Source organism: Hemibagrus wyckioides, linkage group LG25 (assembly GCF_019097595.1).
Source record: "Hemibagrus wyckioides isolate EC202008001 linkage group LG25, SWU_Hwy_1.0, whole genome shotgun sequence".
Taxonomy (NCBI): Eukaryota; Metazoa; Chordata; class Actinopteri; order Siluriformes; family Bagridae; genus Hemibagrus; species Hemibagrus wyckioides.
The window spans coordinates 19345892-19362879 of record NC_080734.1 but is presented as its reverse complement, the minus strand read 5'-3'; the positions used below and the strand labels follow the sequence as shown (position 1 = coordinate 19362879).

The window sequence follows — 16988 nt, the reverse complement described above, 5'->3', positions numbered from 1 at the left end:
ATTAACCAGTACTGACCAATACAGGTACAGTGTATAATTTATTTACACCGATCAGCCATAACATTATGACCACCTGCCTAATATTGTGCCGGTCCCCCTTCTTTTGCTGCCAAAACAGCCCTGACCCATCGAGGCATGGACTCCACTAGATCCCTGAAGGTGTGCTGTGGGATCTGACACTAAGATGTTAGCACTAGATCCTTTAAGTCCTGTAAGTTGTGAAATGGAGCCTCCATGGTTACTTTCGATAGATTCTGACCACTGCAGACCGGGAACACCCCACAAGAGCTGCAGTTTTGGAGATGCTCTGATCCAGTGGTCTATCCGCCATCACAATTCGGCCCGTCGTCAAACTCGCTCAAATCCTTACGCTTGTCCATTTTTCCTGCTTCTAACATCAACTTTGAGGACAAAATGTTCACTTGCTGCCTAATATATGGAAAAAGATGCAGAGTTTTATCCTTGTTTTAATTTTCACTTTACAGGAAGACAGAATTTTTACCATGGCTGTGTAGATTTTCTTTACATCCATTATACATTGCACTAAAAGCGTTTGAGGAACAGAGTGTAAATATTATAAATATTGAGTGTAAATATGTTCCTGGTCAGAATCAGAGAGAAACTCGTGTGACTTTATGGACAGGTGACCTGCAGTCAGAGACGGCGCCGAGGTTAATGATGATGTGGGATTAAATCCAGTCACTTCACCCTGAGAGAGCAGTTTCATTTCCTTCCAGCTGAAGTGAGTGGACCGAGTGTGTAGAAGCTGCTCAGAGGAACAAAGCGTCCAGCACTCAGGCGGAGATGGAGTTCTCTTGAGGACCGCCCGACGCAGCTAGTGGGAAAAATTGATATTTCTATTATTCAAGATGATGGCTGATGTATTTTCCATAGTGTTGAAGTAGCTGCTGAGCTTTTAGTTTAGAGTTATTGGGCTTTTCTTTCTTTCCTGCTGGACTGTACGTGTCAAATGGTGTTTCTGCATCGAGCTGCGCTCATTCTTCCACAGGAAATGAAACTTCCAGTTTGACTGATCCAGAATAAATCTGCTTGGATCCAAAGCGCTTTCTTTGGGTTGAGTGATCATATATCAACATGGGGAAGAGACAAGAATCTAATGTTTTTAAAAAAAAATAAAATTCACTAAGAATATCTTTACACCCTGAAATTTCTCAAATCTATCTGACTGTGAAGCAAATACAGCGGAACCTCAGCATATGAACACCTTCCCTTACCAATTTTTGCACTAAAAAGAATTGATCTGTTCTATTTTTAGCCCAAGCTTGGTGGCACGACTTCCTGTGAGATGGAATGCTTGGCTTGGGTCAGTTCTTTGTAGCCATACAGTTTCCATACGCTTCATATTGGTCATAGTGGTCATATTTTTGGGCGGCTGGAACGGATTATCTGCATTTATGTTATTTCTTATGGGAACATTTGTTTCACAATTTGAATTTTCTCATTAAGAACGTATTAAATTCATATACTAAGGTTCCACTGTAATAAAAATCAGGAGGAATTAAAAGCTTAGTCACACTGGAAACTCAGAACACTGGGATCTCAGGAGTGGGCTGTATAACTCGACGGAGAAAACATGTATCCCTAATGAGAAGCCTGAGGTGATGAAGGTGGTGAGGAAAAACTCCCTGAGATGATATGAGGAAGAAACCTCAAGAGAGAATGGAACCTCATCCTCATTTGGGTGACACTGGACACTGAACTGTTGATAATGACCTTTCTTCAACAGGAAGTAATCGGTCAGTGTAGTATCTGGAGTTCATTACAGACTTAGCATAACAGTTCTATCTATAATGATGTCATAAACAATTCTCCTGCTGGTCATTCGATTGGCCAGTCGTGATGTAGGTTTAGTTCATTATCATAATGTTGAGTTAGATGTGGATTGTGATTAGTATTAGATAAGTGGTTATTGTATGTGTTAATACCTGTTACGCCCCCTAGTTTTACACTAAGCATTGCACCCAAATCTAAAATGTCCGTCTGTTCTGATTGGATCACTGATTTCAAGCCATTTTTTAAATCTTTTTTTCTTTTGGTACTTTGCTATATTCTTCACCGGGGTGAGGATTGAGCTGGATCCCTGGGAATTTAGTGAAGGACCTGCTCTTACATCTGGAATACACAGCAGTTCTTCATATGATGATGTCATAATAGTCATTTAAATGGCCAGTCGTGATGTAGGTTTAGTTTATTTTTCATAATGTGGAGTTAGGATTAGAGTTTTGCCTCTTAGTTTTACACTTAAAGTTATAATCTATGTGGTAGCGTAGTGGTTAAGGTGTTGGACTACTGACCAGAAGATTGTTAGTTTGAATCCCAGGACCACCAAGCTGCCATTGCTGGGCCCCTGAGCAAGGCCCTTAATTGTTGAGTTGTATAAAATGTGATAAAAATGTAAGTGGTTCTGGATAAGAGCGTCTGCTAAATGCCAGAAATGTAAATCTGAAGCCTAGACATTATGAACACACCTTTATTTTTATTTAACCTCCGAGCCGATTCTCCAGCTAATAGACCTCAGTGATCAAGAGAAAGAAAAAAAAGAACCAGCGACAGCGCAAATAAAACAAAACTGCATGGAGTGGTGTACCATTCTGCCCTCTGCCCCGCCTCTTAAACACCTCTCATCCATGGCATTTACCCCCACGCCCTTTCCCTTCCGCTCCACTAGTTTGCAGATCAAACAAACGCACAGCACCTTCTCCCGGAGCATCCATCCATCTGCTGAAACACTCATCCAACTCCATTATCTATGAATTCTGGGGTCGAAGGTCACACGGGGATCAGCTGACGAATCAGAAGACAGATCGCGCGACACTTAAAGTAAAGTCACTGCCGCGAGCCCGTGCAGGAAAATGACGAGCTCAGAGCGTTCGTTTTAATCACACGCTACAAGTCACCAGAAAAGACCGGCCACGCCCTGTTTCCAGTTTACTGGAGCTTATTTTTCAGGGGCCAGACCCCGCACCCCAGACGAGCGGATTTCGAGGCGGTTCACTCATCACCGGAGTGACACCTTGACTCACGGCGCCTGAGACACAGACATAATTGGGTATTGCGATGTTAAATGAAGCAGCAAAAAGCCATCAACAGATATCATGAGCTCTCCCACGAAGAAACGATGCCTCGCCACCCCGGGAGACTTCTGATGGAAATTGGCGGCATGGCAACGGGACCCGACGCAGATTCAGTGAAAAATCAGAGGCTTTTATTGCTAACAAGATGAAGGCAATTTCATTCCACATGACTCCCAGGTTCAGACTGTAGACGCTGCTGCTGCCACCTTTTAATGTCTTTATGATGTTTATTGTATCGATGCTACACACGATAGGTGTGTGTGTGTGTGTGTGTGTGTGTGTGATAACATCCGAGTTTAATCTCCCAGTTTTGCGTAGACTTCTTTTTTCCTTGGATGAGTAACATGGAATTAATATCAATATTCAATCAGAACACCAGCTGAGATAAATATTCTTTATTTCTTAAAACAAAATTTCTATTTATACAAATCTGAATCCTGAATGTCGCATCACACTGTATCTTCCTCTGATCACTTCCTGTCAGTCTCTCTCTCTCACACACACACACTCACCCCTACCCACAAAAACACACACACACACACAAAATCACACACCTACCCACACAATTTCTCACACACACACTCACCCCTACCCACAAAAACACACACACACAAAATCACACACCTACCCACACAATTTCACACACACACACACACTCACCCCTACCCACAAAAACACACACACACACACACAAAATCACACACCCACCCACACAATTTCTCACACACACACACACACACACACACACACACTCACCCCTACCCACAAAATCACACACCTACCCACACAATTTCTCACACACACACACACACACCCCCACCCACCAAAACACACACACACACACACACACACAAAATCACACACCTACCCACACAATTTCTCACACACACACTCACCCCTACCCACAAAAACACACACACACACAAAATCACACACCTACCCACACAATTTCTCAAACACACACAATCACACACATACACACAAACCAAACCCACACACACACAATCACACACCCACCTACCCCACACACACACACACACCTACCCACAAAAACGCACACTCAATCACACACACCTACCCACACAATCTCTCAAACACACAATCACACAAACCAAAGCACACACACACCATAAACCAAACCCACCATCCACACACACACACACACACCTACCCACAAAAACGCACACTCAATGCACCTACCCATACACACACATACACACAATCACACCCACCTACCCAAACATTCACTCACACACACCAACACACATACTACAAGCCAAACCCCCCACACATCCACACACACACACACAATATAATATGTGTCTCCTCCTGTGTGAAGCTGACAGAAATCTCTGTTCTTTCAGTCCAGGCGTTTGACCATGTACGGCCCCTCCAGCTCGTACCCCATCTTCCTGTAATAATTCCTCGTGCCTACACCTGAAAGCAAGAAATAGACACAAACTCAACACACACACACATCTGCGATAACACATTGTTTCATTCATTCAGAGGGCTAGAGCGCCGATCCTGACTTTAATCCCGGTGTGTAAACCTGCATGATAATGAGAGAGAAACTCTTCTTCCCTCTGCGCCATTATCTCAGCCGTGCAGCTGATTTCAGAGTGCAGGAGGGTTTATTCGGCGCGGGCGCGAGGACGATGGGAGACGATGATGAAAGGAAAGCTTGCTAATAGAAGACAAACGCTAAGAGTTTACTCTCAGTACCTGAGATAACGGCCAGTTTGGAAGAGCCGTGTTCGTCTCTGGCGATTCTCTCTGCCTCCTCCATCAGCATCATCCCGAAACCCTGCACACACACACACACACACACACACACACACACAAAAAGGGATTAATACCGAGCCGCACGTAAGGGGAAAACCGAAGCACCACAATATCAAAACCTTTATGTTTTCCTCTCCGAGGATTTCACACGGCTTATGGAAATTGATTTCTCAGGAATGCACAAATTGTCAAATGTTCCTCCAGCTAAGAAATCCCACCTGCAAATATTAGCCTCAAGATTGAAATATCTACAGAAATATCCTGTCTATTTACTGCAACTTTTATTCCTGGACTTTCCACCAGAACACAACAGATCCGAGCTGCTGGGATTCAGGAGGCTTTCACGCTGAAATGGAGCAGCTTCACGTAAACGTGGAGCAGGAAGCGCAGCCTGAGAACCTGAGACATCAACACAGCTCGGGTCTGGTGCTCGGGGCTGGTGCTCGGGGCTGGTGCTCGGGGCTGGTGCTCGGGGCTGCACTTGTTCAGGAAGTAAAGTGTGTTTTCATTATTTTCCATTACACACCTCTAGCATGTGGCAGAGGAACGCTGAGGGACACAGAAGAGGTCAGGAGCCTCACTACACACAGTAGCACCAAAATAATACAAACATTTTTTAATATAATGAGTCGATATGGTTGTGTTGTTCATGAGCTTTTTTCTGATGAAGAAAGATAGAATCACATGACCAACACTGGACCAACACTCGAATTCTCAACAAAATTGGAAATGTACACTGGCATAACATTATGACCACCTGCCTAATTTTGTGTTGGACCTCCTTTTGCTGCCAAAACAGTCCTGACCCGTCCTGTCCATTTTTCCTGTTTCTAACATCAACTTTGAGGAGAAAATGTTCACTTTGCTGCCTAATATATCCCACCCACTAACAGGTGCCATGATGAGGAGATCATCAGTCTTATTCACGGCACCTGGCAGTGGTCATAATGTTATGCCTGATCTGTGTATTTATATAATAAAATCCTGGACACGCACGGCTGTGCTCTAATTTGATAATGTGTTGGAGCTGTTTAACTGACCACAGAAGATGACGTCCATCAACACAGTAACTGCTGAATAGACTTAATAATGATCTAAACCTCTCCTTTACCTCAAACCGGATGCAGCAGCAACAACTAGTTTCCTGGACACCATAAGCATCCCTTCATCAATCAGTTTAAAGCCATTACTAGCTGCAGTGTGTCATGATATTAAACACCGTCCTAAAGATGGAGCAGAACCTGCGACCCGAGGCTAGACACTTTAACTAGTTAAGTAGTGAAGAATATAAAAACACTCTGCATTCCACAGTGGACTGCTTTCTGAATTATCAGACAAGCGCCATGTGACGCCGAGTGCCGATTTTCCCTCCTGACCAATCAGATCGCAAGCTGGGGAAACAAACAATGGAGGAGAAAAATATAGAGCTGGTAGAAAATATAGTCATGTTAGAGAGCAAATATAAGATTTAAGACATATCTTAAAATAAAAAATATTTCGTTGGCAGTGTTTCAGTGATCACAAGAAAATGAGGACATTCACCGGACCTGACAGTCGCTCTTTTATCCTCTTTCCTCCTGCCCCTTTTTCAGCACAGGGAGACAATTTGCTCATCATCACAGATAAACTGGACTTTGTTTACTTTTCTTTATGATGGCTGGTTACGGTGTAAACGGTTATGATGATGGGTGAGGTCAGCAGATCAGATAAGCTGCACAGAAACCTGACCATAAGTCTGAAAACTGGTTTATATGCTTATATACCGATCAACCATAACATTATGACCACCTGCCTAATATTTCATTGCTCCCCTTTTCCTGACAAAACAGCCCTGACCCGTCAAGGCATGGACTCCACTAGATCCCTGAAGGTGTGCTGTGGTATCTGGCACCAAGATGTTAGCAGCAGATCCTTTAAGTCCTGTAAGTTGTGAGGTGGGGCCTCCATGGATTGGATTTCTTTGTCCCGCACATCCCACAGATGCTGGATTGGATCAAGTCAACACCTCAAACTCATCAAACCATTCCTGAACCATTTCTGCGTTATCCTGATTATTAGCCACAGCCATCAGGGAATACCGTTTCCATGAAAGGGTGTAGATGGTCTGGAACAATGCTTAGGTAGGTGGTACGTGTCAAAGGAACATCCACATGGACGGCAGGACCCAAGGTTTCCCAGCAGAACATTGACCAAAGCATGACACTGCCTCCGCCGGCTCGCCTTCTTCCACAGTGCATCCTGATGCCACGTGTTCCTCTGGAAAGTGACCAGGCCACCTTCTTCTATTGCTCCGTGGTCCAATCCTGTGCTTGTGATTTCACCAATCAGAAATTTTAAAAATGGCTGCAGCAACATCAAGCATTTTTAGCTGCAACAATCATAAAACCCCTCCTAGAGGAAGTGAAACACATCCATCTCTAATCTCCTGTTTTTATTTGTTCTTAAAATTCAGAATCGTCCTGTGATCCTGACAGACCTCTGACAGCCGTCCAGTGAGTGCCGGACAGCATTAGAGCAGATAAAACCAAAACCTCTTTTTCCTACCTGGTGCTGGAACTTGCTGGGATCTCGGCTGCTGACGGGAACCACGCTGCCGTACACGTGCAGCTCACGCACAATCGACACCGCGCCCTTGAGCTCCGGCCTGAAAGACTGCGGTGAGCAGCGGCGGAGCCTCAGCAAGCCGATCAGGATGTCCTGCTCGGGATCCTCGTACGACAGGAAGGTCTCCCAGCCTCCGTTAGCCACGTAGTCTCGTCTGATCAGCTCCACCTGCACGCAGCATCGAGCAGTGACTTCATACAGACCAGTCCTGAGTCCTGAATGTATTGAGAGAAAGGTGTTAAAGTAATAATTACCTGGTAAGGTCGCAATTTATGATGGATCTCCTGGATTCCCACCTCTCTGGTTCTCACATCTCGACACTGAAGGAATGAGGAACGTTTAGAAAATTGCTCAACAGCTTTATTAAAATGATGTTAAAATGAGTTCAGGTCACCTCGCTTCCCATGTCCTTCATTCGTGCCAGTGCCAGCTCTCGCAGGTTGCCGTGTTCCACACCGGAGGTGACTAGAGGCATGGGGATGTCCCTGAGAGGAACATCATACTCCATCAGCTTTACTCTCAAACCTTCATCAGTGAACACTCCAACAAAACAGCTGACAACTAAAATTAACACTTTTTTGTCCATTTAGTACAGAATGTAAATGATTAATAATCTCATCCTCTGGGGTCAGATGAGGATGAGTTCAGTTCTGAGTCTGGTTCCTCTCAAGGTTTCTTCCTCATATCATCATCATTTCAAGACTCTCTCATTTGGGTTAAATTAATATCCTGAAGGTTTAGATTTCTGTACAGCTGCTCAGGTTCAGTCTTAATGAGAGAGCAGTCCGACCCAACGGGCCGACCTGGATAGCAATGCATGATGGGAACTGTGTTACTTAGTGTGTGAAATTCCCTAGAATTCTTTAGAAAATCTGCTCTTTTTGGTGGTTCTTGATTGTTCTCTGACTGATGGGCATCATGTTATACACTCTAAGACACTGATCTCAACTCTCAACCAGAGAGCCCTTTATTATATTTGATGCTGTCATGGATAGTGTAATGTGGCTTCTGTGTGAACCAAGTAAACTATGCTCTCTATAAGAGGAGTATAATCATAACCAGATCCTTTACTACCTCTGCACACGGTACACTCGGGTCCAGGGTGGCACCAGCGCCAGGATGCGGGCCACCAGGTCCACCAGAGTGCTGGGCGAGTAGCTCTTGTAGCGTCCCGTCTTCCAGAGCTCGTACAGACCCGTCCCCCGGATCACTAACGTCGGGTAGAGCTTCAGTCCGTCCGGCCGGAACGCCGGGTTCTCGAAGAATTCCTGGACAGGACGAGAAGAAAGTCTCGTTAGACTAGGGAAAAAAAAACCCTGAGCTGTTTAGCAGACCTCACTGACGTTCTAATACTCGCTATTTCAGGTGTGAGAGTGAAGCTCCGAATCATTCAGTCTGCTAAATATCCTGAATCTGTCTTTTGAAGACTGATGGAGCAGAAGACAAAGCAGCCACTGTGTCTGCCACGGAACGTCTGATGATGCTGGTGCTTAGTGGAGCGAGCGCCCGTGTGCCTGACGTGCTTCAGTCATTAATTCGAGCTGTGGCTCTGCGTTTACAGAAAGTCTGCTTGTGGAAAGATTAATAGTGAGACTTGTGCTTTCGGGTGTCCGTGTGTGAGCGTGTCATAGTTCTTTTTAAAGCAGACGGCAGATGATGCAGCGCGTGTGTGTGTGTGTGTGTGTAAGCATTTGTTATTCCACTCTCCATTAAGCAGCTTCGTGTGTCAGACCACGATAATGATGATTGAACCACTGCAACTGAAATGACAATGTCAGCGTGTCTTTAATTGGGTTTGTCCAAACCGGTTAAAGCCTGCGACCTGTGGTGTGTTTGAATCTACTCTTCTCTCTCTGGGAAACATATTACCAGAGTCTTTGTGTATTTACTTATTATTACTATTATTTTGTGAATGTATTTATAGGGAACGAGTGCAGGAGCCTGCATGGACTCTGATAAGTGTGAAGCGGGTGCTGCAGGAGTCTAATGGGATTCCATTATCGCCCACCTGAGCGGCTGCCTTCACCAGAGCCCGGGTTCTGGAGATAGCAGTGACAGGTTCCTCTCCCCCTCAGGAGACAGAAAAACAGAGCGGGAGAGAGCGAGGGGGAAGGTTGAAGGAGAGAGATAAACAGATGTCGGCACTGGTGGGTGACGCGGGTGAGGTGAGGCGGGCGGGGCTCTGCAGACGGGGCGCTGAGAGGAGACTGATAGGAGCGGGCAGGAGCGTCAGGGTTAGAGACCAATGCATGCAGCCATTAATCTCCCTTCTCCTCGCTCTGACACACCTCCTAATGGAGCTACATGGCTCTGATACTGCTGTTTATTTGGAGAAGCTCACACCAGAGACAAACCTCCAGCACACTAACAACACAGATCAGCTCCAAGCTGGCATTGGGTACGAATATCTGGAAAAGGAAAATTCACACTTCAGGAGAAAAATAAAGAATATGACTGGTAGAAACCAGCAAACCAGCACACGCTGCTTATAGTGGATTTATAGAAAAGACACTCAGTAGATTAGGATCTTGAAGACGTGAATTAATGAGGAAAATAAACGGAGATAAAAACGTCTGTCTGAGGAAGGAACAGCAGGAATACAAATCGCATCGGCTGTTGGCTAAATAAAGAAATAAATAAATGACACTGATATCCTGTTCCACTTCCTGTCAGAGCAATGACATCACACTGAAAGCGTTCTTGTTAGCTCCCTTTCTGCTTCCGGAACTAATCACGAGTAATTGGTATTTTATTTCTAATAATAGGTTGTTTTAATTCTGAATAAATAAATAAATAAATGAACCAATTTTGTAATTGGGGTGGAAACTAATCAAGTTTCAATATTACACCTAATTATTTATGGCAGGTGGTTAATATTTCTGCAGGGCTTCATATCTAGAGCCACTTTTAGGAAATAAAACAAAACAAAAGGATTAATTTTAATTAACTATTAATATTAAAAAAAATATTTATTATATTAATTTAAAAAAATAAATACTTATTCATTAAATACATATTCATTACAAATATAAAATCTAAAAATATGAATTAATATTAGTTAATTACAGTAATCTAAAAAATAATTATTAAAATAATATATACACATATATATATATATATATGTACACTACTCATAAAAAGTTAAGGATATTGGGCTTTCGGGTGAAATTTCAGGATGCACCTAAAATGCACTATAACCTTTACAGGTGAACTTAATTTGACCTTCTCTACACTTTTGAATGCACATGTCCAGCTGTTCAGTGTTTCAGTACTTTCTGCAGAACTTGCTGTTCTCTAACAAGGTGCTTAACGGCAAAATTAACAAATGGTGTTTGATCCATGAATCCACCAATAAATGTTCTGGTTCAGTTAGAATTGGTATTTAAACAGTCCTCTTCATCATGCTGTTCACATTCTGACATCATGAGACCAAGACCACACCTAACCACTGATCAACAGAACCTCACCATTGTGAGGCTTCAAACAGGATGTTCTCAGAGGGAAGTGGCCTCTGAGCTTAGAGTGTCACAGAGTGTCACAGAGTGTCATCAGCAGGTTGGGACAGAGATACAGAGAGACTGGAAGAGTCACAGAAAGGCATAGAAGTGGACGTCCTTTGACCACATCCCATGTTGATGACCGCTTCATTGTTAACAGTGCCCTGTGGAACCGGATGATGGGTGCCTCTCACCTCCCTTAAATGTGCCTGGAGTTGAGTGGCATTCAAGTGTCACATCAGACCATTCAAAACCGTTTACATCAGCGTGGTCTGCGTGCTAGACGACCTGCAAGGGTACCTGACCACACCACCAGGCACAGGCGTCGGGCCAGGGAGCATTTATACTGGACGAGGGACCAGTGGGCCTCAGTGCTGTTCTATGATGAAAGTTGATTCACGTTGAGCAGAAATTATGGCCGCCAACGATGTTGGAGACGTCAAGGAGAGCGCTATGCATCAGCCACTGTTGTGGTGGTGTTACAGTCTGGGCAGGTGTGTCTACTCAATACAGAACTGCTCTACATCTTGTGAATGGTACAGTGACAAGCCAATCCTACCTGAATAACATCATTAATCCAGTCATTGTGCCCCTGCATGAACAACACAGGCCTAATTTCATCATCATGGACGACAATGCTCCAGCTCATCGAGGTCGCATCATTAGGGAACTGCTGGAGGCTGGGGTACCTCAGATGGAGTGGCCTGCACTTTCTCCAGACCTGAATCCCATAGAAAACCTCTGGGATCAGCCGAGTCGCCGTGTAGAGGCTCGTAACCCTGCACCCCAGAACCTCAATGACCTGAGGGCCGCCCTTCAAGAAGAGTGGAATGCCATGCCTCAGCAGACAATAAGTCGACTTGTGAACAGCATGAGACGTCGTTGTCAAGCTGTAATTGATGGTCAAGGGCACATGACAAATTATTGAGACATTGAGATTTTTTGTTGTGGTATACCCTCCACTGTTGTTGGCTTTTGTTTCAATAAATTGTTTGAGATGAGGAAATCACCATTGCATGCTTCTACTTAAATGCCCTACTTTCATGATATAATATCACTGTAGTGTGAACTTTTTACATTTTCCATAAATTTCACCCAAAAGCCAAATATCCTTAACTTTTGTGAGTAGTGTATATATAAATATAAATTATAGTATATATATAAATTCACATCTTTTCCCAGCATCCACTTGGGTTTCCTGGGAGTTTTCTGGTTTAATCCAAGAACAAAAAAGGTGGATTAATTACTCAAAATTGCTTTTTCTTAATGTGTGTGTGTGATGAGGATAAAGTGTTTATGAATGATGAAGACAGGATGAAGATTCACTCTTTCTCTTCGCCTGCCACGGATTTCATTTGAAACGTCTCAAACGGCTTTTTGTCCCTAATGATAATTAAAACACACACACACACACACATACTTACACAGTTAGTGAAATGAGTAGACAGAGGCGGTAGAAGAAGAACAGGGCGCTTAGGGGGAGAACCTGTTGTTCCCGTGAGCGCTCTGTGCTGCTGTTTAACACGCAGGCTTTCTCAGGGAGCCGGCACGCACGGTGGCCTCGCAGATTGCATCTTCATTCTTTGCTAATGAAGCCCCCAGTCAAACGCGCTCGATTCATTTCCCGTAATGGACCCCCTGATAACGTGAAGCAATGCGTCACAGCTGGACACCGCCTCGTGCCATAAAAGAGTCCCCCGCCGACCCCTCCTCGGCACAGCGCGCCGCTCGCCACTTCATTTCCATTCCTCCGTCATGCCTGCTGCGTGCCAATTACCTACTGCGTACCGAGGGGGTGGAATTTTCCAAAAGTAGTGTGGAGGCACAGCGAGGATCACTTTAGAGTTTTCTTTCTTCTCCGAAATCTTTTTCTTCTTTTCTAAATATGTTTGCTTTTAGATTTGAAACGGATTTGAGGTCACTGAGTGTAAAAATCCTTATCAAGCAATTATTAGTATTATCAAATAATTATTATTATTAATAGATTATCATACTGATAAATAATCCCTTATTCAATTCAGTTCAACATGTATAGCAGCTTCAACCATAAACATCGTCTCAAAGAAGCTTTACATGAGTATAAACATTCAGAAGAGTTTAAAATGTGGTTTCTATTTATCCCTTTCTCCTTTATTGACTCTTCATACTGTAACGGTTTCCGATATAATTCCATCCTCCTGCAGGATCGCTTATTAATGAGGTGTTACAGAGATGTTAAATATGTACAAAGAGTCTCGCTGCATTTACTCAGATCTAACATCATCTCCTTCTGGGGAGGTTTTTGCTTTTTTTAAGGAGCTCGGCTTAAGCTTTTAAATGTTGAGCGTGAGCTGATAGGGAGAAGTGCCGAGCGGCGTGTATGGAATATGCATAAAAGTCTCATCTGGACTTGCTGAAGGAGCTTATTCTTTTTCTGAGCTGCTGAACAGGAGACACGACGATGCCCCGCTGCGGCGCTGGAGGCCGAGTGAGCGATTGCATCAGAGAGACGTCAGAGGCGTACGGCTCTCACACCCCGAGCTGAGAGAGAGCGGAGCGGAGAAAAGAAGCGGCGGGGAAAAAACCTGTGCGCTTTGATGATTAATTATGGTGTAGTGCTGATGAAGGTGGGGAGTGTGTCGTTCTCTCAAAACTAGCAAATTATGTGGAAAATATCTTACATACAGGTGCACTGATCTAATATCTCTCTCCGGATGAGATACAATAAACCCTGTTTCTAAAGCTGCATTCACACACACTCCAGTCTTTGTACTATGATGTAGTCAGTAATAATGTTCGTCAGTGGGTGGAGCAACTAGCATCGCTGTGGAAGTGAATCACTCTGGAGGGAGATTGTGTGTCTAAAATTCAGCGGTGTTTATCTGCATCATATCACACGAGATGAAGGAGAAGCAGCGTGTGTCACAGATCACATGACCTCTACTGTCCTCACTCCCATCAAGAGTCGCATAAACTTTTCTCAACTCTGCCCCATCACCGGACACGCCCACATCCGGACGCCACCGGGTCACACTGAACAATGATCTCTGGTCGGTTTTTCATGACGGGAGTTGCGACTCGTATCAGTGTCGCATAGAGAGACACAAACAGCAGCTGATATCTGTAGTCATTTGTTTAATTGCTTTGGAGGTCAAAGTTCAGAGCAGTGACTCCTGAGGTCTACTCTGAAACCTGGACTGACTCGAGATGAAGATGTTACATCAGCTTTTAGAAAGAAAGCTCTATTCACACTCATTTCTGCCTCAAGTTTTTTTTTGAAAAACTGTCTGAAGGCACTTTCTGATAACTCGAGTCAGAAATTGCACCTCTGCAGGTTTCAGGGTTTCGTCAGCTGCCTTTGAAGGAACGGAACAGAAACCTAGATTTGTAGTCTGTCAGCAAGAAGAAGAAGAAGAAGAAGAAGAAAGTTGGGGTGTGAGCACAGGGTAAGCTAATGATACAGCAGAGAGGAGAGAGGGATAAGGGCCTTGCTCAAGGGTCCAGCAGTGCTGTGGCTCGAACCCAGACCTTCAGATGAACAACCCAGAGCCTTAACCACTGATTCAATGATGTGATCTGACCAATAGTGGACAGCTGAAACACGTAGCTGTTTACACCGATCAGGCATAAGATTATTAGCACTAACAGGTGACGTGAATAAGACTGATGATCTCCTCATCATGGCACCTGTTAGTGGGTGGGATATATTAGGCAGCAGGTGAACATTTTGTCCTCAAAGTTAGAAGATGTGTTAGAAGCAGGAAAAATGGACAAGCGTAAGGATTTGAGCGAGTTTGATGAAGGACCAAATTGTGATGGCTAGACCACTGGATCAGAGCATCTCCAAAACTGCAGCTCTTGTGGGGTGTTCCCGGTCTGCAGTGGTCAGTATCTATCAAAAGTGGTCCAAGGAGGGAACAGTGGTGAACCGGTGACAGGGTCATGGGCGGCCAAGGGTCAATGATGCACGTGGGGAGTGAAGGCTGGCCCGTGTGATCCGATCCAACAGACGAGCTACTGTTGCTCAAACTGCTGAAGAAGTTAATGCTGGTTCTGATAGAAAGGGGTCAGAATATGACACCTTTGTGGACAGATCAGCTTGAACCAGGTCTGAGTGATGGGATCCTGACGACACACCTGTACTTAATGCTCTCATTTACAGTCAGATCACCAGGACACACACCCATCCTTAATAGCAGCATGTAAGGCTTGTAATTGAGCATCCTGTCCTGAGTGGTACAGTCTGCATTAAAACAGCATTTCTCAATCTCTCCAGGATTTTGTGGAGATTTTTTTGTGATTGCTGCAGCCAGAAACACTTGATATGAAACTTGAAATGAAATCATAAGCACAAGATTCTTCTTTTAAAGCAGTAAAGACACACCTGTAAGGATTTTCTGTGAAAGCTGTACTCATGTTTCACACACATGAATGGAAGAGAATCTGCTGCAATTTTAATAATTTGTGAACTCCTAAAATCCTGGAGAGATTGATCCAATTTCAGTTAAGGAGTCTCAGACACCCGAGTGGACGGAGGATGGACTCAGTGACTCGAGTCGTTTTGAACATCTCGGATCAGCGAAGCAGGAGAATCGTGCTGGAGATGCTGGCAGTAGATCAGTGACACTGCTGACATTCAGAAATGTGGCACTTAATAATCATTAAACTGCATTTCATCAGTAGCCAGTCAGCGCGTGGCTCACAGGTCAATGTCATCCATTACACTGATTACAGTAAAATGACCGATGTGGATTTTTTTTTTTTTATAATCGACAAGTTGTTTACTCTACAGCAGAAATGCATGGCAGTGTGAGAGAGCACACAGGTACTGTTACACCACAGGACCACGAGAAGCCGGACGGAGGTGAAGGAAAAATATAGCAGACCAATCGACCTTCTGTCTCAGAGCAGAAACGAGAGAAGAGCCGGAAAAACCTACAACACCGAGGTTCCTTCAGTTAAAATCATAAATGCATGGAGCAGTGCTGGACAGAAACACTGAAACTTCAGCAGCTCTTCTGATTGGAAATAGGTTCTTTATTTCAACACATTATTTTCCCTGTAGATCCCATTACCCAAGCTGCTGCTGTACAGATGACCAGACTAATGAACAGTCCTGAATCAACTCTAATCCAGTCATTACTCCTCCTCCCATACCTCACAGACAGCACAAAGACAATCAGGAGACTCTCACATTTCTTCACACGTTTCTCTTGCATCATTACCACTTTACTGCCACTAAGCACTCAGTCCAGTACAACATGTTGGTCATTTATACATATTACACACTACACTGTCTAATGCATGAAGAGTAAGACAAACCCTACAAAGTGAATGGTTTTGCAGGTGGTGGCCACTCTCTCCTCATCTGCTCTCTCCTAATCCTTCCTGAGGCAGAATCTGCAACCCAATCAGGTTGAACAGGAAGTCCAGCTCCTCCAGAATGATCTGTTGTGTCTCCCAGTACAGTTTAAGGAGTATGTAGGAGATACTGGGAGACCAATACAAGAGGACAGAGGACCCAGCAGTAGGATGGGTGTCTTCTCTTTAGTGCGAGGAGGATCAACAGGAGCTCTGCCAGAGCTCCACAAAAAGACCTCCAGCACGAACTCCATGAGGATGGTATGAGCTCCCTTCATCCTCTAGTAGGACCTGGAGGTTTAACTTCCCTAACACTGCTCATGAAACATCGTCGTTTACTATGTAGTAGTAAAATAGTTTTCATGTAGCAACCCATTTAGTCAGATGTTCAGTCTGGTCTGATGTTTAGTCCAATTCATTTGGGCTCGTTAAGATTAATGACGTTCAAAGTAAATGTTGATATCTAACCCATCTCTTCTCTCTGAGACGCTCCAAGTGTTTCATAAAAGGAGCTAAAATCTGAAGGTGTTTCTTCAACCAGTAAAATTCTGTGTAAGGTTATCCAACAGAGGGAAAAACACACGTCTCACACTGAAAGCCAACAGAGTCCTGTCTCACTTTACATCAAACACAGCCAGAAAGTACAATATATTGAGAAAGGTTTTGG

At 44.1% G+C, this 16988-nt stretch overlaps 1 protein-coding gene across 3 annotated transcripts in view; it reads right to left on the bottom strand.

The window, feature by feature from the left end:
• Positions 1-3514: 3514 nt before the first annotated feature.
• elp3 (elongator acetyltransferase complex subunit 3) overlaps positions 3515-16988 on the bottom strand; it is a 31783-nt gene continuing 18309 nt past the window's right edge. Inside the window, exons 10-16 of one of the 3 annotated variants that reach the window (XR_009203573.1) lie at positions 8559-8752; positions 7879-7969; positions 7739-7804; positions 7425-7652; positions 4821-4902; positions 4032-4532; positions 3515-3873 (exon numbers count right to left, since the gene is read on the bottom strand). Coding sequence is in view for 1 of the 3 variants with exons in the window: in XM_058379467.1 (XP_058235450.1) it covers positions 4456-4532; positions 4821-4902; positions 7425-7652; positions 7739-7804; positions 7879-7969; positions 8559-8752 (738 nt within the window). In the remaining 2 variants the exon portion in view is untranslated. Of the gene's footprint in view, positions 4533-4820; positions 4903-7424; positions 7653-7738; positions 7805-7878; positions 7970-8558; positions 8753-16988 lie in introns of all 3 variants that reach the window. The other 2 variants (XR_009203574.1, XM_058379467.1) reach the window with 2 other exon arrangements.